The sequence below is a fragment of the Natrix helvetica genome (assembly GCF_964273705.1).
Source record: "Natrix helvetica genome assembly, chromosome: 3".
In the NCBI taxonomy this organism is placed as follows: Eukaryota; Metazoa; Chordata; class Lepidosauria; order Squamata; family Natricidae; genus Natrix; species Natrix helvetica.
In genome coordinates, this window is record NC_138549.1 from 78,325,462 (window position 1) to 78,349,081 (window position 23,620).

Below are 23,620 nucleotides of genomic sequence, written 5' to 3' on the forward strand. Positions count from 1 at the left end.
AAATATCTTTTCTCAAAATGTGGATTTGTCCAGTGTCAATTATAGATCATTACTCATGCCTCAGAATCATTTGAGCACTTTGTTAAGATAAAAGGGCAAATTCATCCTGTTTTCAGAGCTTTGTAACATGCTTTATTAGGTAATTGATACACAGGCTCATGCTTACACATCATCAACTCAGCTGACAGTCTGAGGAATGAAGGAAAGCTCTAACAACACTTTGTCATTGACGAGCAACATTTATATGCTAACACTAAGCACTATATTCCATAAGTAAATAAGATGCAAGGAAACCCACAGAATCTAGTTAAACATTCAAAGAAGATCAAATCATGAATTGGACAATCCACATTTAAAATGAAAACTCTGTGGGGCAAAAGATACTCTTCTTTTCTCCAACAATTTAATTTCATACAAGAATATTTATGCAAGGGTACGAATATGCAAGCCCAGCTGAGTTCTCAGTCCATGAAACAGAATATAAGATTTCCACCTTACATATTAGACCTATAGGAGGCAACATGGTTATGATCCTACTGTTAATACAACTATGTGTATTTGTCCAAAACAGTGTCTCTCCCAAGCGCCCTTGCAAATGGAATGGGATTTTCTCCCCCCCAAAAAACACCAAAAAACCAGTTGAGGAACTTGTGCCTCTCAAGATATTGTTGAAATCCAGCTCTCCTTGGCATGGAACTTACTTTCGAAGAATAAAAATAAAACTTTTCCCTTAGGAGATGGTTCACCCTTCTAGAACATTTTAAGCTATGAGCTGTATTGATATAAAAATAACAACTGTTCAATAAGATGGAGGAAACTGTAACGAAATGTGATGTTCTATTTGTAATCTTCATCATATTCATTCTCAAAGATAGCATCTTAGTAAAATGTATTCCCCACATGCTGTAATTTTAGCAGGCATATTATCCAAGAAGAAAAAACTAGAATTTCCATTTGAATTAACATCCACCATTTGAATTCTCTCCACTTCATTTTTTTTAAATTGAATTTTACATCTGACCACTTCTTTCGCAAGCCTTCCAAAAAGGATTTTATGCACACCACAAGCGAGTCAGTTCTCACCCTCCCCACTTCCAGGTTACCAGAGTCCAAAAAACATAATCCAGTCAGGGTCCTGTCCTCTGAGCTATTACAGAATAACAAAAGCCTCCTCACCCCTATTGCCCAAAATAAAAATAAAAATAAAATACATTTCTAATGCTCTCTAACCTTGTTTTCTGTGTGTGTTTGTGTCTATTTCTCTGATGGTTTCCAAAAACAAAACAAAATCTGAGAAGTTGGTCTTCCAGAAAGCTATGCAAGGGAAAAGCTATATTTTTAAAAAAAAAAAAAAAAAGTTAATGAAATCATTTAACTCTTCAAACATTTTTCCAGTCCCTTTCTTGCATTCTAAATGCTCCCCTGATATAGGAAGGTGAAATGATAATGTGTCAGCAAATTTGCAACCGGGCATTTTTCCAAAATAGCTGTGCCCATAGCTCTGTGCTGCTTTTTATAATTTGCACTGGGAAGGTAAGTTGTGAGAAAACAGTCTGGAAAAGAAATAGGAGGAAGGAGACAGTAATGAGCAGATGAACTGGCAGGCAGAGTGAGGCAAAGGTTCCTATGAATGGCGGAAAGGAAAATAGCAGCCTTGCTGTGTAGTCAAATAAAACAGAACAGAGTTGGAATCCATTTCTCCAAACTAATATTACAGTCCAACATGGACTCCTCCACAGACAAAGGACAACTCCTCTAAGAATTCTTTTAACCAACTTCCTTTAGTTTTTCTTTACAATAGGGCACTGCACACTAGAACAACTAGATACAAGGATAGTTTTTCCCCGAATGCCATCCCTCTTCTTAATAACTAATTCCCACAACACTATCAAATAATTTAATAAGACTGTATTATTATTATTATTATTGCATCAACAGAATTGTATCACAGCGGCCAGTAGTTTCGCCGGATTTGGCATTAATTACTAGTCGGGCCCCACCCAGGGGCCTAGGACGTCGTAACGTATTTTCGTAATATGTGTGCGGATCCAAGCAGTGTGGCCTTTTGCATTTGACTGGTGGTGATTTTGTCAATTTTTAACTGTTTTAAATGTAATTCCAGTGCTTTTGGAATAGCACCCAGTGTGTCGATTACCACTGGAATTACCACTGCTGGTTTGTGCCATAATCGTTGGATTTTGATTTTTAAGTCCTGGTATTTCACGATTTTTTCATATTCCTTCTCGGCGACCCTGCTATCACCTGGTATTGCGATGTCTATGATTGTAACCTTATTCTTCTCAACCAGTGTGATGTCTCGTGTATTATGCACCAGTATTTTATTCATTTGTATGCGAAAATCCCACAAGATCTTGACCATCTGACCCTCGATGACTTTTTCAGGCTTATGTTCCCACCAGTTTGTTGCTGTTTTAATATTATAATTTTTGCACAAATTCCAGTGGAATTATTATTATTATTATTATTATTATTATTAACTTTATTCATTAAACATGAAACTCAGCCAACTGAACATTCAAAAATGCATTACAAATACCAATGACTGGTGCTAATGGTTGATTTGGTTTGCTGCCAGCATCCTTGGTATCAACCAAGTACCTTCTTAAAATATAAGATGTTCCGAGTAGCACAGTTTTTTGCAGTTCCACTGGTGTTATTGCAAGAAGCTGCAATTTGTTGATGTATCTTGTAAAATTCTTGGACATGGTGCCAAGTGCCCTGATGACAATGGGTATCACTGTTACATGCTTCATCCATAGCAGTGTAGTTTCGATGGCCAGGTCGCAATATTTCATTATTTTTTCTAGTTCTTTTTCTTCGACTCTGGCATCTCCAGGAACAGCGATATCAATAAACTATACAATTCGACCCTCTACAACCGTGTTATCTGGCGTGTTGTGCTCCAAATGACAATCCGTTTGTATTCGAAAGTCCCACAAGATCATACTCTTGTGGGACTTTCATAAAGATTATTGTTGTTGTTGTTGTTGTTGTTGTTGTTGTTGTTGTTGTTGTTATCTTCCTTACTAATATCTATCTCTTCCAACTTATTACTACAACCATGTTGCTTGTATCTTTAAATTTATATTGTTTTATTTGTTTCCTAATACAATTTGATAGCTTATTAGTAACCTTGACTAGCACTAAGTGTTCTATCATTTTATTCTTTTTTTTAATAAAGTTTTTATTTTTAAACAAACATAAACAGACAAAACAAAACAAAGTAAAAACATAAAATCATCTTCCATTATGAACAGTGTGTCAATTGGTTACAAGACTTTTGTGCATTCTTTCCTTAGTCATCACTTACCATTTATATAAAAACACGTATTATCAAATCGAATATGTATCTTTTTATTCTTGATGAATGTATTTTATTCTACTTATGTACACTGAGAGCATATACACTAAAGACAAATTCCTTGTGTGTCTAACCATACTTGGCCAATAAAGAATTCTATTCTGTTCTGTTCTATTCTGTTCTGTTCTATTCTATGAGATATTCAAATGATGTAATGATAAGTGCACATTTGGTTTATTATTAAAACTAAATTTATTTTTGCATTCAACACTAGTGCTACCTTAGACAATTCAGATGTTCCCTTTCTCCTTAATTTCATCTAGAAAATTCTGAGAATTTCAATACTCTCATCAGAAGGGCAACAGCTTAGGGAAATTTATGATTATGGGCTCATATTTCAGGCTTTCCAATGCTCACCTGAAAATAAGCTAACATTTGTATCAATATAAATGATGCTGTTTCTTTTACAATGACAGTTGTCAACCAAGATTTATCGCCCACTGACAAAATGATATGAGATCTTCAACTATTTTTGTTCATCAAATTAATGTCCAGAAATGCACTTGGTAGGACCTAAGTCAGTTTGCAGTTTGGAAATGAAAATCAAAACATCCATAAACATTTCTAGTGTCCAAATAATAAATGTGCAAATCCTTATTCTGGCTAGAGAGAACATTGTCATCTCCAACCATGGGGCAGTGAAATTGACAAGCTAAACCTTGTGGAATTTTTAGCCACACATTGCTCCTCATCAGAAGCTGTTTTCCTGGGAAATGACCAAACATGATATTTCTTACACTCAAGAATTTTTACTTTGGCTTTCCTTATGTGGCTTTCATTTATAACACTTCCTTTAGTTTTTATTTACAATTAAATATTCAAATGATGTGCTGATAAATGCACATTTGGTTATTATTATTAAAACTAAAATCATTTTTGCATTTGAGACTGGTGCAGTGGTGGGATATGACTGGTACACCCCAGTACGGGCGTACTGGTGCCTGCTGGGAGCACCAGGAACCTTTCCGATACGGTGCTCTGGAGGGCCCGCCCACCCGCCTCCTCTCCTTACCACTTTTTGAGCCAATCGGGGCTTTCGCGCACGCGCACGGAGCATACAGCACCTGCGCAACGCTCCACTGAGCAACTGGAGCATCATGGGCGGTAAGTACGCATGTGCCCGTTCACATGGTGGACACCGTTGCAGCATACCGGTTGCAACGGGATCTGGAACCCACCACTGGACTGGTGCTACCTCAGATAACTCAACTATTCCCTTTCTCCTTAAACATTTGAAAACACAGTCAATCATATAATTATCATCAACAATTTTATGATCTCAATGTACTTGGTTAGGTAATATAATGACAGATGAAATTGCTTTAAAAGAGATGAAATTATTGGTGGAAGTGTTCAATCTCTAAAAGAGTTTGCCTGCTCATTTTTGGGCCTGTGCTTTGTGTCATTCAGTTCATCTTAATAAAAGTAGATATTGATTGATTATATTCCATCAAGTAATTTTTGGCTCCTAGCGGCCACATAGATTTTTGCAATAAATAATAAACAAATAAATAAAGTAGAATCTTGGATATATTACAAAAACAGTTTGATACAGTAGCACATTGTCATGTAAATATTTATAAGACTGTATTCAATGTTTGTTAGGGAGGTAACTGCTTTTGATCCACTGGAACACATATACGTCTGGTAAAAATGTGCTGTTTAAAGTGTCCTTGTATAGTATAAGTTTTTTATTCTACATAAATTGCAGGACCCCTCAGTGGAAACCATTTTATCTCTGAGTTACCTACTGACTATATTACACAGCTGTTGAGATAAATAAGAGAGAAAGAGAGAGAGAGGGAGGGAGAGGGAAATTATACTTCCTATACTCTAACCCCACATACATGTTGAAAGTACATTTACCAGAACCAGTCAGAGCCTACTATGGGATCTCAATTCCATTAAAGAGATTAAATGGAAGATGGATCACACACATATTTTGGTTACAGATTTTCTAGCATATCTAATTTTGCTTTGCTTTGTTTAGGAGTAGGTGAATTGAAAAGGTCTGCTGAAGCCCTACAAAGTCAAAATAAGCAATACTAAACTGTATGAACAAATATAGTTCTATTTGCTAAAAATATATTGTCAGTATGCATGCAGATATTCTAACAGAACAACAAAAATAGCTATTCTCTAACTATAGAATTTGTCAGGTTTTTACTTACTTTCTTAAGGAATAGGCTAGGGTGTGGGTGTTTTAAAAATAGACTTTTTCAGTTTGGGAGAGAGGAAGAGGCTGGAAGAGATGATTTTTCCAGAGCATTGCTTACTTTTAGGAGAAAAATCCTTAGCGCTCCTTAAAAGACTGGCAGAAATTGTAGCAGTATATTATGAAATGCTTCCATCTAGTGGAATAGAAATTATCTGCATGGTACTGAAATAATGCCGAACACATATTTTCAAATTTTACCATCAAAATACATATTGGTTATATTGCTCCTTTCTTGTGTTAATAATTTTGTCTCCTAATCAAGATGTAGTATCTACTTTGATTTTGTTTTGCTCTAGCAGTTTTAACAGATAATGATTTCTAAATGAATCATAAGAAAAAGAATCCAAAATCTACACTGAGCCAGTTAACTTTATCAGGCTAAACTAAAGATAGATAAAGTAGTTAAAGAGACCCAATTTGGCCTAGTGGTTAAGACACCAGCTGAAAATCAGGAGATAGAGAGTTCTAGTCTTACCTTAGGCATGGAAGCCAGTTGGGTAACTTTATCTCAGTCACTCTATCTCAGCCCAACCCAACCCATCTCACAGTTGTTATTGTGGGGGGAAATGAGTCATTTATAAAAAATAACTATGGTGGTATTTAAAGTAATAAACCATTTTTAGAAATAAAGTATCAGGAAGGAAAGTTGGGGTGGTGGAGGATGTTCAGCATATGCCAATATCACTTCATTCACATTGGAATAATCAGCAAATATATAAACTTATCCAGGATCAAACCAAAATTACCAAAGATTCTTACAAAGACTTTTGGGGGGGGGGATTTCAGTCCCTCATTTTTGGAAGCATAAAAAATCAGTGGTTAAAATAAAAAAATAGTTTTATCCTTACCTTTGGAAAGTGGAAGATTTTTAAATGGAGAGAAAAACTGGACTAATTTAAACATGTACTATTTTGTGATACATAAAAAATGAGAATAGAAGCTATGAAAGAGAGGCCAGTTTATAACCTGAGAGAAAAATCTTTATAAACTTCCTTGTGACCTAATAAAGACATTGCCTATATATTGCTTTATACTGTAATCTATTAGGAAAATTAAAGCTGCAGGAACTGGGTATGTTTAGCTTAAGAGAAAGAAGGACTAGGGGAGACATGATAGCAGTGTTCCAATATCTCAGGGGTTGCCACAAAGAAGAGGGAGTCAAACTATTCTCCAAGGCACCTGAGGGTAGAACAAGAAGCAATGGGTGGAAACTAATCAAGGAGAGAAGCAACTTAGAACTGAGGAGAAATTTCCTGACAGTTAGAACAATTAATCAGTGGAACAGCTTGCCTCCAGAAGTTGTGAATGCCCCAACACTGGAAGTCTTTAAGAAGATGTTGGATAGCCATCTGTCTGAAGCGGTATAGGGTTTCCTGCCTAGGCAGGGGGTTGGACTAGAAGACCTCCAAGGTCCCTTACAACTCTACTATTGTATTATTGTTGTATTATTGTATCTTACCATGTTTTTTTATATTTGCAGTCAGTCTCTAAATAAGCAAAGATACATTCAGAATTAAACAGATCACTTCACTATTGTCTGCAATATACTTTTGAATTGATGGTATTTTTATGCCAAATTAGTTTAGCAATATATTTTATTTAATGTTTCAGCTCCATTGCTGTCTCCTAAAATAAAATTCCTTGATCTTTGATCTTGTTCAGTAGATTTCTTTTTTTAAAAAAACATGCAGAGTTTGAAGTCCTGCAGCTGAGCAGTTTTGTCAGCCACTGATAGACAAATTTGCTCTTGTTCCACATCATATAATCATGCCTGACAGCTTAATTTATCACCAGATATTTAAAGTATCTAGGATATTTCCTACATTAAAAGCTTCCGTTTATACTTTTAAAAATTGCAATATGCGTTGTCCATCATTGCTGGATTTAACCCCCTTTTTGGCTTCAGTAAAAGACACTGAAGTTATTGGGTGGGGTATAAGCAATGCCATATAATTTTTGTTGAAGAAACATAATTCAAGTGCTCCTAGCTTAATTAGAAATACCAGTTTTTAAACTCTTAAAATGCACATTCTATGCTTGCCAAAAAGGAAATGGATTTTAGTTCAAAATGACTTGAAATAAAAGCAGATGAATGCTTTTTCCCCTTGAATGTTTAAGCATTAAAACAAATATATTACATCACTACCCTTGCATTTCTCAGTAATTTTTTCCAGGATTGAACTTTTGTGGCTGCAAACCTAATTTTTTAAGGAATACCAGCTGCACTTCAGTGTTCATGTACATGGCTGTGTGTGTGTGTGTGTGTGTGTATGAGTAATATGACTAGCCACCCACTTTCAAGCTTGTAATAATATTATTATACCACAAAGGGCAAGCTTTCTAATTTTCTGTTATGATACCATTAAGAATCTGGCTTTTAAAAACTGGCTACTTTCTACAGGTAGTTCTTGACTTATGACTACAATTGAGCCCAAAATTTATGTTGCTAAGTTGTTAAGTGACTTTTGGTCCCCATTTTATATCCTTCCTTGCCACAGTTGTTAAGTGAAGCACTGCAGTTATTAAATTAATAACAGTGTTAAATGAATCTGGCTTTCCCACTGACTTTGCATATCAGAAGGTTGCAAAAGGTGATCACATGACCCCAGGACACTGCAACCATCATAAATATGAACCAATTGCCAAACACCTAAATCTTGATCATGTGACCATGGGGATAATGCAACAGTCGTTAAGTGTGAAAAACAGTCATAAGGTTCTTTTTTCAGTGCTGTTGTAACTTCAAATGGTCACTAAACAAATGGTTGTGAGTCAAGGATTATCTGTATGTCATATAAAAGTGAATGTAAAAACAGGGGCCCTAGCTGAACTTGAACCAAATTGAAATACAGAAATTAATACACAAAATCCTAATCTAATTGTCTTCCATTGTTATAGCCATCCCCTAGCCATTAAAAATAAGAGAGGAAAAGCAATAGTTTAGTTAAGGAGATCAACAGTCAGATTCTTTTTTTACTGTAGAAACAAACAAGACATTGTGTTAAGACATCTGAAAATGGGATAGTAGGAAGAAAAAACTACTTCTGATGCTTATCTTGAGCTCAGATAGAAACCTCTTATATACTATTCAATTGGGTAAATGATGAACTGAGAAGGACTTACTTTTCAATTAAAAATGTCTACGCAGTTTAAAATACTGCCTACTTGGCTGAAATCAGATAATATATCCAATATAAATCAGGGGCAAGCAGAAAGACTCACACATGTGTCAAGCTAACTACTTTCTGCCTAAAATACACTAAAATACTCCACACTGCTTGCCTTCCCTTGGGAACAGATAGATAAGGTTTCATGGGCAGGGGGACGGGCAGTCAACCTTACAGTTAGCTTTCCACAAAGAAAGTGTACATATGGCAGGGTTTATTTTTTAAACAAAATTGTATTTCTATTTTTCAAAATACAAATTACATACAAAATTGATGAAACACCCAAAATTACCGTTAAACACGACCATGCGTAAATTTAATTTAAAAATAGTAATAAAAGCCAAAGGAAAGAAAACAAAAAAGGCTTCATGTATTAGACTTAACAATAGCCACTGGTTCTTTACATAACAATATCATAAATATCACAAAATTTTGCCACAGTAGTATTTACTGCTTTATTCTTTGATTAATAGAAAATATCACTTTTTCATAAACAGTTATGCCATGCTTACAAAAGCCCACATTTCTTAACATCGGAAATAACTTTCCCAGTTTTTCAATATAATTATTTTATCCAACCTACGGGCTCCATATAGCTATAATTCCTTCTAAAGCATATTCCAAAATTGTAGTATATAATTCAACATCACATTAACATGTTTAACATTTAAAGATTTCCTTGATTAAAGATTAAAACACTGTTCCAGAAAGATACCAGATGATCACATGACCATGTTCTATGGGCCTACACTTCTTACAAAGAAAATCTGATGTTCCTCTTTTCCAAATACATTTTTGGGAGATCCACTATACTTAAAATACATTTTTAATTAATCAACGTTATCCTCAATTCATTTTAACATTTTTAAGGATATAAATCCATTGATCAGGCCTAATTAGAGAACTCAGTTCTTTTCAGTTTACATGAAATTTTAAAATAATTAGTTAGAACAATTTTTATGGGTCTGATTAGCATCTTCCAAGCAGGGTATTCACAATTGCATTATAGACAATTGTGATCAAATTTGATTAAATTTCTGCAAACGGAGGAAATACCTATGGAAAATAGATGTAATTCTTTATTTTACCTCTGGGTGGCATTATTACTCTAAAAAGAAAGTTGAAGCCAATATACAAAGGTTTAGTATTTGAGGATATAATAACATCCGTAATTCTTAAATGTGGGTTACTTTCTTTTAATAATAAAAAAACATAGACATTTATAGACAATTTAATTCAAATGAATTCTCTACTTTACACTTTCAATTCCACAGTGCCATAGCATTAAGAGTTCCAAAACAACTGAAACTGGAAAGAATACTTGAGCATTGGCTACAGAGGAATTTTAAACCAAAGGATTTGAGTTACTAGCCATATAAAATGCACATAGCTATCTATATTGAATTAATGTTGACCCATTTAGAAGTGATGGAATCAAGACTAATCCTGAGATAGACATTTCGGTTAAACTAGCCCAAATTCATAACACAGTAGTAATGTTTTCATAGAGCCAGTTTGGTATAATAGTTAAGGCACCAACTCCAGTGAGTCATTTAACAGCTGTGGCAAGAAAGGTTATAAATGGATAAACCTCACTTAACAACTGTCTTGCTTCACAACAGAAATTTTGGGGTCAATCATGATTGTAAGTCAAGGACTACCGGTATAAATCCCAGCCAGAAGCATAATACCAGTCTGCCTAATAATTACAGATAAAATCAATCCATGCAAAGTAAAAATTCTAAAATATAAATGTACAAATAAAAACCAACGAACATATTTCAATATAATAGTTTAATATGACTTTTCCTCAGCATTTTAAATATGTACAAATACAGTTACATTTAAAAAAAAACCAATTCTGACTACATGCAAAATCTTTATAATTTAACTTTAATGTTACAGACATTTTACATACATACAGTATAAGTGCAAATATTTGTGGAAAACATAGGTAGGACATGATTATGTGTATAATTACATAGTCAAACTTCAGTCAAATCTGAATTTCTTTCCCCAGCATGAAAGCAAAAATGTTTACTTCTCTTTGTGTTAGGACAAGAATCTTTTAAGGTCTTCAGCCAATGGTGAACCTTTGATTCTTTTAACAGAGCGATATTAAAACAACACAGTTTTTGCTTTCAAACTGTATATGCACTACAAAAGTAACAGCAGAGGGAAGGACTATTCAGAAACTATCTCCCTCCTTTAATTAAAAAATATACTAGTCCCTGAGATGACAAAAAATGTGTGTGGAGGTGTTTAAATCACTATACTGTCACATCATATTTACCCAATGTATCACCTGGGACCCATATTGCTATGTATAAGCTTTCCACCTTCCTTTCTAAAGCAATTTTCAATAAACCATTAAAAACCATAGCCAAAGGTTAAGGCAATATCCGGTCTAGCATTTTATTGGGGTTAAGACATGACTACTAAATGGTAAAACTTAAGGCATTTCGCACTTGCTCACACATCTATTTGCTGTATACTAGGCTCAATATGTTGTCAAGGAAAGACTTAACTGCAAAATAGATTGCATATTTCTCTCTTATTAATACCAAATGGCACAACATTAATCTAAATAACAATGCCCTCATTTTCCGGAGAAAGGGAAAAAGTTAGCCCCCTTGAATATAGTTGGCCTAGTTATAAGCAGCAAATAAAGTAACTCTTACCTCATTAAACATTCATAAATATAAGACCAGTGCTGAATTAAGTAATGTCTTCTTTGATATGAGCTCAGAGGTTTAAAATAAACTTACTGTGTTCCTGCAGAATGAATTGGATTTTGAATTGGATTTTTCTATCTAAATTTCATCTGCAATACAAACAAGGCCAGGTGGTACATTTGTGGGCCAAGAACCATTTTTCTTGGCATTTTCATCTGCTTCTTTAGTGAGAAAATTAAATCAAATGTACACAAAGCCATTGGTATTTTTACATGCATTATATGGAGACACACATGTATTTGCTTTTCCACATTCCGGAAAAGCGATGGCAATATGAGCCAATTGCGAATTGAATTTCAGTTCTCCTGAGATATTCATTTGTGAGACTGTTATATCAAGATATAGAACCTTTACAATATATAAATATAGCTTTCTGATCAATCCCTCATCTAAAGCAATAATTTATCCACAATCGATTCATATGCAATCCCAAGATAAGTGTGTGATTTATACCCAATGTAAAGTTTCCTGTAGGTTTTCAGGGGTAGACCAAAGTTTATACTCCTTTTTGGGAACTGTTTTTCGCTTCTCAAAGTTTGTAGGTTCACCTCTTACAAACTGTTTTCCTTGTGATTTAGCATTTGGCATGCCCCCATCCTGAAGGTGGAATGAATTTTGTCTCTCTTCAAGTTCAAAACTTATGATGAGTGACTGTGCTACAGAGTTCAACTCATCCTGGTCCACCACTGGTGAGATTTCATGAAGAGGGCAGTCTGTTGAGCTAACAGGCAAAGTAGGTGATGGAAAATGAGCTGTAAAATTCCCAGTTAGGGTGCAGATCTTTTTGATAAGAAATCTGAATGGACGTTTATTTGTATAAGCACCTGCAAGGGGGGAAAAAAGTAAATCAAGTCTAAAACAATTCAAAATTAAGGAGTTGAGTCACTTAAGCATTAATTGAAAAGAAACACGAATAATTTATTTTCTTCTGACTTAGATTATTTTACGGAAATGATGTACAAATGTACATAACTATAGAAATGGCCATTTGTCGGGGCTGTAATTTGTTCCAATATTTGAAAATCTGTTCAAGGCTCCCTCAAACATCCACCATAAAGTTACCTTTAAAAAAAAAATCTTCCAGTAAATAATATGTAGAAGCTGTTCAGTAGGCATCTATTTTGGCAAAGTTCACTTTTTAAGAAGGCACCAGGTTTTTATAAAGCACCTACATTTCTGGGAGGGAAATTAATAGGAACTGCTTGTGTATATCAATAAACAAACACAAGAATAAAAAAGCAAGTCAGATAGAAATAGACTATAGAAACTATGGAAATATATTCCTTGCAAATTAATCATAATGATTAATATATGTTGGTGGTCATAGAGTTAGGAACAAGTTATAGCTATATAAAATTATTTGATACATGAGATCCCGAAATGTAAAAACATACCTAATTTGGAAACATTGGTTGAGATAATATTATGAGACAACATTAAGAGGAAAAAATGGGGACACAATAGATGCATAAAAATGCCAAATCCAATCTAAACATCTGGCTGACTATGTTACCAACCATAATGATTATAATCACCAGTTTCTATCACAACTTTGTGGCCATAATTTTCAAAATGGTTTTGCCAGATAAATACCTTCTAATAAATGAATAATCATCTGGTGGGCTTGATCTAAGCAATGCTGTAATTCCAAGAATTCAGTAGCTTTATCGTGTGCCTTCTTTAATTCTTCGTCAACAGATTCTTCTTCTGTTAATAGACTTACTACTTCATTCTGTCAGTAGGAATAAGTTTTTTTCAAGATGATTAAAAAAACACTTTTGAAAAAAATAAGTTAGTATTTGAGAACTACTTAAGCCAGTAAATATCATGGTAGTATAATGCACTAAATAGAACGTCTGTGGTCATTTGATTTATAATTTAACAATATAAAGCAGGGGTGTCAAACTGGCGGCCCACAGGCCAGATGCATCACGCATAGGCCACGCCCATCCCAGCTCCGCAAATGTAAAAAACATCGTGATATGCCACATGACAACAACATGACGCAACGAGTTTGATACCTGTGATATAAAAGATAAAAAATGTTAAAAAACGAATACGCCATTATGTATGTGTCAATAATATGGTGAAAAACTATATTCCAACTGTAGTGGGAAGAAAATTGTGATGAAAAATGTAATACAGATAGTCTTCAACTTACGACTGAGCCTAATTTTTTTGTTGCTAAATGAAACATTTGTTATGTGAATTTTCCCTCATTTTATGACCTTGTCAGTTGTTAAGTGAATCACTGCAGTTGTTAAGTTAGTAACATAGTTATGTGAATACGACTTCCCTAATTGACTTTGCTTGTCATAAGGTTGCAAAGGCGATTACATGACCCTGAGACACTGCAACCGTCATAAATATGAATCAGTTGCTAAATGTCTGAATTTTGATCCCATGACCATGAGGATGCTGTAATCATCGTAAATATAAAAAATGGTCATGTCACTTTTGTGAGTGCCATTGTAACTTTGAATGGTCACTAAATGAAGAGTTCTAAGTCAAGGACTACCTGTAGAGTTTCTACTTACCTTTTTACACTCAGACATGATCTCTTCAAGGTGTTTAGCCAATTCAATTGCTTTATACTTTATTTGATTCTGAACCTGAAAAAAAAAATAAGGATTTGAGCAATTAAAGCAGCCCTTCTTTAATGTGAGTTTTAAAACAGCTGCATCTGTTTCCAGCTGCTTTAACACATGTCAGAGAGGTATTGGCCTTGTGCAAGGTTCAAAGCAGTTCTTCCAAATAATTTTGCAAGTATGTACAGCCGAGCCTCAGAAATTGCAATCCACCAAGAGGAACTGCAAAAGTTCCAGAAGGGCAGGTTACAGAAGTAGATTGATACATAAATAAAATCAATCAATCTTTAACCCTTTGTTAGACAAGTCCAGTTATATGAACACTTCATAAGGGGAGGATACATACACCAAAGATTGTGCACAGAAACATCATTCACAAATATATTCAGTGGATGAGAAGAAAAAAAAGCCATTTACAGCTGCAATTCAACCAGAGAAAAGGCTAGAGAAAAGGATCACACACAACTTAGTGCATATAAATTCAATAATTCATTAAAACACAAATTAATAGGATAGTGATTTTAAAAGTTTAAACCAACATTTATCACAACTACAACTAAGTATCATTTAAAATTTTGCTTCATGAATAATGTTTTAATTAAGCATTAATATTATTTGTTCCACTAAGAGAATTAATTTTTACTTTTTGTCAGGTCTGTCTAAAACTGCTAAATGTTTTGTAGTAAAAATATTTAACACCATATCATATCTGAAAATTATTCTTTCAATATTTCGTATTGCACAAAGGTGAGTTAAGAGCAGGGACTTTATTAATGGAAATAATAATTTTCAAATCAAAATGCATAAGATATTTTTAAAATTTCTTTAGGCTAACCTTTCAAAAATGTTTTACTATTGGCAAAAGTAATTTTGGGGGATTTTCTGAGTAGTCTTTCTCATTGGCCAAAGTAGCTGCTGCACTTTAGACCAAGTGTGTAAAATGCAATTTTTAAAGGCATCCCTGTGAGAAGCACAGTGAAGATATTAAAACTAAACTGTTAAGGATGTGGATTACTTTTTGGTCTCCATATTGATTGGGACTCCAGCACATCAGACCAAATTGGCCTTCATTCCCAAAAATCTGTTTACCTTGAAATAGACAGCTTTCCTCTCCCATGTACAAATGGTTATATGTTTTCATATGGCGTAACAGATGGCATAAGACAAAAAAAAAATCCTATCAAGAATTACTTATGAAGGTATATGAGAGCCACCAACATATTCTAGAAATTCTCAATAAAATCAAGGTGAAGCTTGTCAAAAAATTATTAAATTTGTGAAGACTTAAAAAAATACTTCCAAGATGTTGAAAAAAATATTTTTATTTTCACATCACCTCATTCTGTGGGTACCATTTTGAGAATTCCTTCTGCATTGCCCTGCATGTTTTTTGTATATAATCTAAAAGGTGTCTCAGTCCCAAGACTATTCCATCATAGATATCTGGTATGAACTGTTTCTGATACAAACAGAAAGACAGAATTAAAATACAAAGTAAAAACTCAATTATAGTTTTCTAATAGTTATGAATGCTTACAACGGTTAATAATTCAATGCCCATTTATAGAAATAACACCATGGCTATTTGACACAACCATCTTTTAAAAAATATTTATTACATTTCAATGCCACAATCAAAAAGGTAAGCAACAGTCCAAAATCATGAAACATACAGGGAAAAATAAAAACATCTGAGGTAAATAATAAGTGGTAATTAAGGGAAAAAACCAAAGCCAACATCCTTTCTAAAACAATGTACAACAATCTAGCTGAATATAATATCCTGTTAAACTAAATAAGCCTTTAAGAAAAGTTCTGTCTCAACCAGTTTCCAGGACACTATCAATATTGGGCAAATCAAGACAAAAAAATTTCCACCCACTGGGTTCAATCCCCAGCCCCACCCCAGACTTAATGGAAATGAAGAACCTACAACAGTTTTTCTGAGATATGTACATTTGGCAAGTCAATTCTGGCTGAAGATGGTAAGTCTGCAGCTACCTTGGCATCAAGTCCTATCATTCATTCACGTTTTTTATAGGCAGTCTTCAACTATGGCTGTAAATGAGCCTGGAATGATGGTTGTAAGTTATACCAGTTGTAAAGAGCAGTGGTTAGAATGCAGTATTGCAGGCACTCTGCCCACAGTCTGAAATTTAATCCTGATGGGGCACAAGGTTGACTCAGCCTCCCATCCTCCCAAGGGCGGTAAAATGAGGACCCAGATTGTTAGGGGCAATACGCTGGCATAAACCACCCAGATAGTGCTGGGTGGATCAGTATGCCCAATTTTGCAAACTTATTTTTGTGCTCATTAAGCAAACGTGGCAGTTGTTAACAAATCCATTTTTTGCAATGAGCAGTTTTTACTTGAAAAATCAAAGTATAGAGCTGATTTCCAGCAAAATAAATGTTGTAAATGATGACCATATGATGTGGGAGACTGCAAATGACCATAGATGCAGGCTAATTGCTGAGTGCCCAAAATGTGATGTGGGGGAGGGGGAGCTATCAGAATCTGGATCATAAGTAGCCTGTTGCAACTTCTAACTGTTGCTAAGTGACTGATCATAAGAACTACCTGTATGCACACACACACACACATACTGTACACATAAATGCACACACCCTTACTTTACCTTTGCATTGCTTTCATCACCTCTGTTTCCATCTGTAACACTTAGCCCTGAGCCCGTCACTGCTGCCAAATGTCCTATGTATTTAGCAAGGTGCTTCAATATTTCCATTATTTTCTTCTCTGCCTCTGCTACTACTGATGACAGATCTGCACAGCCACCCTGGAAGATAAACTTATAGCATGAGGAAGTGTTTGCTGTTTGAATTTTCCTCATTCATTCCAATTCATAGGGTTAAAATAGCAGAGACTAAATTTAAACTGGTGATGTGTATAAATTGATTTAAACAGTATTTACAGTACTGATATTTATAAGGGTCACTTGCAAGATCCCTTACCTGAAAGAGCAATTGCAGATATCCTCCCAAATGTTTTGCATCTTCTCTTAATTCATCAAAAACTTTTACAAATTCATTGGTTTTTTGGAAATTCTTCAGCCATTGGTTAGTCAGAACAACAAATTGTTGGAAAGCAGATGTAATTGCTATGCTGCAGGACTGGGCAGTTTGATCCACAGAGAAAACTAAACACAGAGATAAAATCCTCAATTAGAATGCAAATTGAGAACTGGGGAAAACTTAATAGCTCCTGTTTCAATTAAACCAATCTGATTTGTGTTTTAAAAGTAGAGCTTACAGTTCTCTGGATTTTCTTCAGCTTGTCCATAAGCTTTTGTCATAGCAATGACTCGAGTATATATTGTAATCAAAGTTTTAAAAAGAATTTGTGCTATGCTTTCTTCTTCGTGAACCTGTCCCAGCACATCCAAAGCCGAACTTAGCAGTTCCTTACAAATGCCTGGTACAAATGACTCGTGAGGATCTGAGATCAGATTGGCCAATGTATCAGTTGCGCCTAGGATAAAAGAAGACATGAGCATCATGATAACCAGTATGGCTTTCCTTATTTTTAGTCAAGACTTCCCTCTGCAAAATATATAATTGGGTTTTTTTTAAATCATTTGAGAGGAAAATATATCAAAGAAAACATAAATTTTATAAAACTTCAAGGACTTTTATAAAACTTCAAGGACTTTAATAGAGGGCCGATAAAATAAAAACAATGTTTAAAGACAACTTTTGAAGGGCAGAGCATTACAATATACATACCTGTTACACATGAATTGTGCAGTTTCACCTTTATCCCAGACAAACACCCAGAGATTCTCTTGCTCTTTCTCAAACTTCTACTTCTCCTAAAATTACACAGGAGCCAAGTAAAAGAGATCATATTTAGTTTCAGTAACACTTCTAAGAATGCCAGTATTCTTTGTCAGTCTGCATTCCCAGAGTATCAGCTTCATGCCAGTCTATTTTCATTCTCAAGGAAGATGACTTTAGGTCTCATACAGAAGTAGTGTCTTTAAGACCTTCTTCCACGCTAGGAATAGGAAAATTGGGATTCCTTTTAAACAAAAGCAGAAAGAGAAAAGGACAAAACAAATGAAAAAAATGGGAACTGAGGATGGAAGAGGGAGATTTACTGTCTTCCCAAAAACTCCTGAAATCTAAAGAAGAGAACTAAATAACTAAGTCCAGGAAAACTGCATCTGAGAACCAGATGTCCAGGTGAGGTTATTTCCCAAGAAGTTGATTTAAACGTTTAACATTTTTTGTTCTGTGTTTATGGGTGCAATGAGCCGCCCCCTGTTTTAAATTCAGTTTCTCTTTATGAGGCTGGTCTTTGAATGGATTCCAAGCCTTTCTGTTCTTCAGGCTGGGTATTAACATTTTTGTAAAAGAATTTTTTCTGATCTATGTTAATAAATTTGAAACTTCCCTTACTTTTCTGTAGATTCTGGCAGAATATTCTACTGGAATAGATGAGTAACATCTGGCAGGATAAGATATTCTTGGATAACGTTTAAGTCAAGCTTTTATTGTTCTCATAATCTGAAGAGATCCATGACTATATCCTTAAAAGATGGACTGTCTGCATTTTAATATTTAAAGTTTAAACATTGACTTTTTATTTTATTCTTTTACAGAATAAAGTTTGATTTTGTTTACTGCCAATGAGATTTGCCTTCCAAGGGTTGAAACCTCTAGTCCAGTGGTGGGTTTCAAATTTTTTTTAGAACCTATTCTGTAGGTGTGGCCTGTTTTGTGGGAGTGGCTGGGCGGTTATGTGACCGATTGGGCGTGGCCAACTTGGAAAATGTGGTGAAACTCACTTAACGATGCTCTTGCTTAGGAACTAAAATTTTGGGCTCAATTGTGGTCATAAGTTCTCTTTTTCTTTCTTTCTTTTTTTTCTTTCTTTCTTTCAATTCTCTCTCCCACTTTCTTTTTTCTTTCTTTCTTCCTTTCTTCCTCTTTCTGTCTCTCTTTGTGTGTCTCTGTCTCTCTCTGTGGCTCTTTGTCTCTCTCTCTCTCCCCCCCCCCTCTCTGTCATTCTCTTTCTGTGTCTGTCTGTCTCTCTCTCTCTCTCTCTCCTCCCTCCCCTCATCTGTCACTGTGTGTGTGTGTGTGTGTCTGTCTGTCTGTCTCTCACTCTCTCTGTGTGTGTGTGCCTCTCTGGCTGTCTCTCCCTCTCTGTGTGTGTGTGTCTCTCTCTCCCTTCCTCTCTCTCTGTCATTCTGTGTGTGTGTGTGTGTGTGTGTGTGTGTGTGTGTGTGTCTGTCTGTCTGTCTGTCTCTCACTCACTCACTCACTTAATCACTCACTCTGTGTGTGTGTCTCTCTGTGTGTGTCTCTGTCTGTCTGTCTGTCCCTCCCTTCCTCCCTCCCTCCCCCTCTCTGTCACTCAACAACTGGCCTGCATTTATGGTTTTTTGCAGTATTCTCCAGTCATAGGACCAAAATATATGGTTAAAAGTACCTGGCAGCGGTGTTTTTCCCCGGGGGGCTCCGCAGAACATCCCAAGACCAATGCCACCACATTTTCCCTCTTCGGGGACAGGTCCTCTTCAGAAGGACGAGGCCCCGCTGGTCCCCCTTGCGTTCCTCATCTTCCGGCTGTGGCCCCACGCCGTGGAAAACATAGGCACGCGCACATCCCGCACAATTACAGCCGGAGCAGGACCAAAGCCCCTCTCCCAACTGGCCCTTCCTCCCTCGGAGGGCTTCAGAGGAAAGCTTCTGCAGAAGCCCAGGCGAGTGAGAACAAGTTCCTCCTGTTACGAAGTCTCTGAGACTGTAATTGTACGGGGTGTGCGCACTCGCCTATGTTTCCACGACTCGGGAGCCCTCCAAGGGAGGAAGGGCAAGTTGGGAGAGGTGCTTTGGTCCTGTTCCGGGCTGTCATTGTGCGGGGTGTGTGGGCACCTATGTTTTCTATGGCATGGGGTCGCAGCCGGAAGCCGAGGAACGCGAGGGGAACCAGCAGGCTCTTGTCCTTCTGAAGAGAACCTGTCCCCAAAGAGGGCAGGTATGGTGGCATCGGTCTTGGGATGTTCTGCAGAGCCCCCAGGGAAAACGCCGTGGGGGATGGCTTTTTAGCCAGACGGCTGTCAGAGAGAAGAGGGCAGCGCATGCAATGCTGTTGGGCTTGTGCAACAGCCAAATCCTTGCCTCCTGTTCCTTCTTCGGCTGCTGCACAAGCCCATGTTGCGTGCACTGCCCACTTCTCTCTGACAGACACCTTGTTTCCAATGGAGGAGGTGGGGAATGCATGCGTTTTCCTCCCTCGGCATGGATTTCCCACCTCCTATTGGTAACTAGGTGGCTTTTGATGGGGCAAACCTGGTGCGGACACGTGGGGCAAGCGAGCGGTGACTGGGCGGGCGGGGGGAGCGAGCAAGGGGGCAGGCAACGGGAGGGAGCGTTCCGGTATGCGGCCTCCGGGAGAACAGGTACTGGAAGACACGCTAAATTTAAGGAACAGCGTACCCCTGAAACTCACCCCTGCTCTAGTCACATGCTTCTACTTCTACTTATAACTTGGTTGGGAGGTAGCATTCTTGAAATTTCTTCCATTTTTAACATTTTGATATTTGATTACCAGAAAGGCAGAATTGTGAGAGTTTTCTCACACACATTTTAGCGTTAGTGGCTGGCACCCCCAATAAAATAGATAGTGGCAGCAGAAGTAACAAGCTGTTTCTCCAAGCTAAGGCTACAATGTAAAGTCTCAAAAGGTTTTCAGGAATCTCCAGCCTTGCATTATATGAACTTATCCTTTCTATAATAAATAGAAACATCCTTTACCAAATGTAATGATCAATGATTACAGAACCCCTTCAGGAACATCACTGGCTTCCTCATAGAAAAAAATAAGCATCTCAACAACAATATTTACATCTATTTTCTCTTACTTTGGGAAATGCAATTTTGTGATCTTGAGACATAATTTGACGCTGTTCTAGTTACCTCCTTGTAGACTTGGAACAGCTGGATACATTTGAAAAATCAGGTTCCCACTCATCAGTAGGATCATAAAAAATCTCATCAGTTCTCTCAGTGCTGTTCATCTGGAAAAAGAATTTGTTTTGCTGAAGATCATTTTTAGAGTTTAAGACTAAAGGCAACATTCAACTTGTACTAGGATATAATCACATATTAAAATGCAGATCAACGTACTATTTTTAAAACTCATACTTTTTCCACAAAGATTAAAACCCATGGAAGAACTTTTCTCACATATCTCTAAATCTAGGCCTTCCCTACACAATATAGATCAGGATCCTTATAAATGACTGATAAAGTTATCATCTTATTGAAAATAAGTACCGTATTTTTCAGAGTATAATATGCACCTTTTTCCCTCCTAAAAGAGTGTGGAAATGTTGGTGCATCTTATAAACCGAATAAAACCATTTTTGGCCTCTTGAAGCCTGTCCCCACATCCCATTTTTGTGAAAAATGGGCCATTTTTTGCAAAAACGGAGGCGTTTTTGCCTTCCCCCAACTCCCAGAAGCACTCTGCAGGCTTCAGCAGGGCTGGGGGAAGGCAAAAATGGCATTTTTGTGAAAAATGGGCCATTTTTCTCAAAAATGGAGGCGTTTTTGCCTTCCCCCAGCTCCCAGAAGCACTCTGCAAGCTTCAGCAGGGTTGGGGGAAGGCAAAAATGCTGTTTTTGCGAAAAGTGGGTGAAAAATGGGCTGTTTTTTTGCAAAAACAGAGGCATTTCTGCCTTTCTCCAGCCCCCAGAAGTACTCTGTAGGCTTCAGCAGGGCTGGGGGGAAGAAAAATGCTCCTGTTTTTATGAAAAACGGCCCATTTTCCGCCCATTTTTTGCAAAAACAGGAGCCTTTTTCCCTTCCCCCAGCCCTGCTGAAGCCTGCAGAGTGCTCCTGGGGGCCGGGGAAACCAAAAACATTTTTTCATACTTACCTCTTCGAAATCTTGGTGGGTCTTATACATCGGTGCATCTTATAGTCCGAAAAATACGGTACTTCAGTTAACGTATCTTGGTGCAAGCCCATACTGGCACTCATAAAATGTGCATTTTTTTTCCTTAAATGAGTGTGATCAGAACTTCAGGTGATTTATAGTAATATAGACACATTCCTTTCTTTGAAACTTAATGAGCCTTCCTGTAGTCAGTTGACACAAACAAATCTAATAACTAGTGAAATTAAAAAGAAGAGAATTGTACACTATTATTATGAAAAGGCACCTGGGTATGTCCGATTTGTTTCTCCATAGAAAAAATATAACTTTCTGGATGAGATTCAGGTGCTTTTTTTTTCTTTGACAAAATAACAAAAGGCCATTCCCCAATCCCTCACTACTACTTCCATGCCACATATAAAATGTTTTAAGAGTCAACTGAACATCACTGAAGCCAACAGAATATCTATTTTATGCAGCAATATATTCATTTTAATAAACTTTCAGCATAAATGCAACATTTATAAAAAGGTTTCAAGTAGCTTATCACTGATCTGTACTGCAGGATTCTCTGAAAAATGTCACTGCTGGAAAATATATTGTTATAATCTTTATATCGAAAACAAAATCCTTATGTAGGGTTTATAAAATGTTTAACCCAACCATTACCAAACAACAAAGGAGAAAAGTTCATTGTTTCACATTATATTTCAGGATAGGAACTCTTTTACCATCACAATTAAATTTTTCTGGCTGGATTCCCAGGACATGAGTATCCATCACTCACTGTATCTTATTTTCTAAATTCTCTATTCTGTTTTTTGTTCAGTGCTGCTTGCTCTTCATCTTCCTAACCTTCCTTGCTCGCTTCTATCATTGTCCAGTACCCTGATTTCTTCCCTTCTTATGTTCTTTCTGAAATGCTGTTTCACCAAAGTAAATTTTTCTTTCCACACATTCATAAACTACAGATAATCCTTGTTTGAAGTTACATCAGACCTTCCCAGAGATATTTACAACCTAGTTCTAAAGCAGTGGTTCTCAATCTGTGGGTCAGGACCCCTTTGGGGGTCAAACAATCCTTTTATAGGGGTCGCCTAAGTCCATCGGAAAACACGTATTTCCGATGGTCTTAGGAACCGAGACACCAATTTTATGGTTGGGGGTCATTACAACATGAGGAACTGTATTAAAGGGTCGCGGCATTGGGAAGGTTGAGAACCACTGTTCTAAAGTTTTAATGGCTGCCTTCCCCCGTGGGTCACATGCCTGCATTTGAAGTGCTTGGCGACCAGCCCACATTTAAGGACATTTGCAATGTCATCTCTGGTCACATGATTGCATTTTACATTTTTGCCAAAAACTAAGTTTTCAGCAAAACCATCTGCCACAAAAAATGTTGATTATATGACAGGGTGTCAAACTCATGTTGTCACGGCAGTGTCACATGACATATTGGGACTTTTTTCCCCTTAGCTAAACCGGCCGTGGGCGTGGCAAGCACTTGACGCATTCGGCCCACAAGTTTGACAAGCCTGTTATATGACAACCCACTTGATGACTGTCACAACTTACGACCCTTACAGCTCTAAGTCAAGGACTACTTGGACTTTCAGACTCA

The 23,620-nt window shown here is 36.6% G+C and overlaps 1 protein-coding gene across 2 annotated transcripts in view; it reads right to left on the reverse strand.

The window, feature by feature from the left end:
• Positions 1-10,544: 10,544 nt before the first annotated feature.
• Positions 10,545-23,620, reverse strand: part of KIF14 (kinesin family member 14) — a 45,657-nt gene continuing 32,581 nt past the window's right edge. Inside the window, exons 21-29 of one of the 2 annotated variants that reach the window (XM_081946853.1) lie at positions 21,036-21,136; positions 17,835-17,920; positions 17,362-17,580; positions 17,064-17,248; positions 16,730-16,888; positions 15,427-15,543; positions 14,040-14,114; positions 13,096-13,234; positions 10,545-12,326 (exon numbers count right to left, since the gene is read on the reverse strand). In XM_081946853.1, coding sequence (XP_081802979.1) covers positions 11,950-12,326; positions 13,096-13,234; positions 14,040-14,114; positions 15,427-15,543; positions 16,730-16,888; positions 17,064-17,248; positions 17,362-17,580; positions 17,835-17,920; positions 21,036-21,136 — 1,458 coding nt within the window. In that variant the 3' untranslated portion in view covers positions 10,545-11,949. Of the gene's footprint in view, positions 12,327-13,095; positions 13,235-14,039; positions 14,115-15,426; positions 15,550-16,729; positions 16,889-17,063; positions 17,249-17,361; positions 17,581-17,834; positions 17,921-21,035; positions 21,137-23,620 lie in introns of both variants that reach the window. The other variant, XM_081946852.1, reaches the window with a different exon arrangement.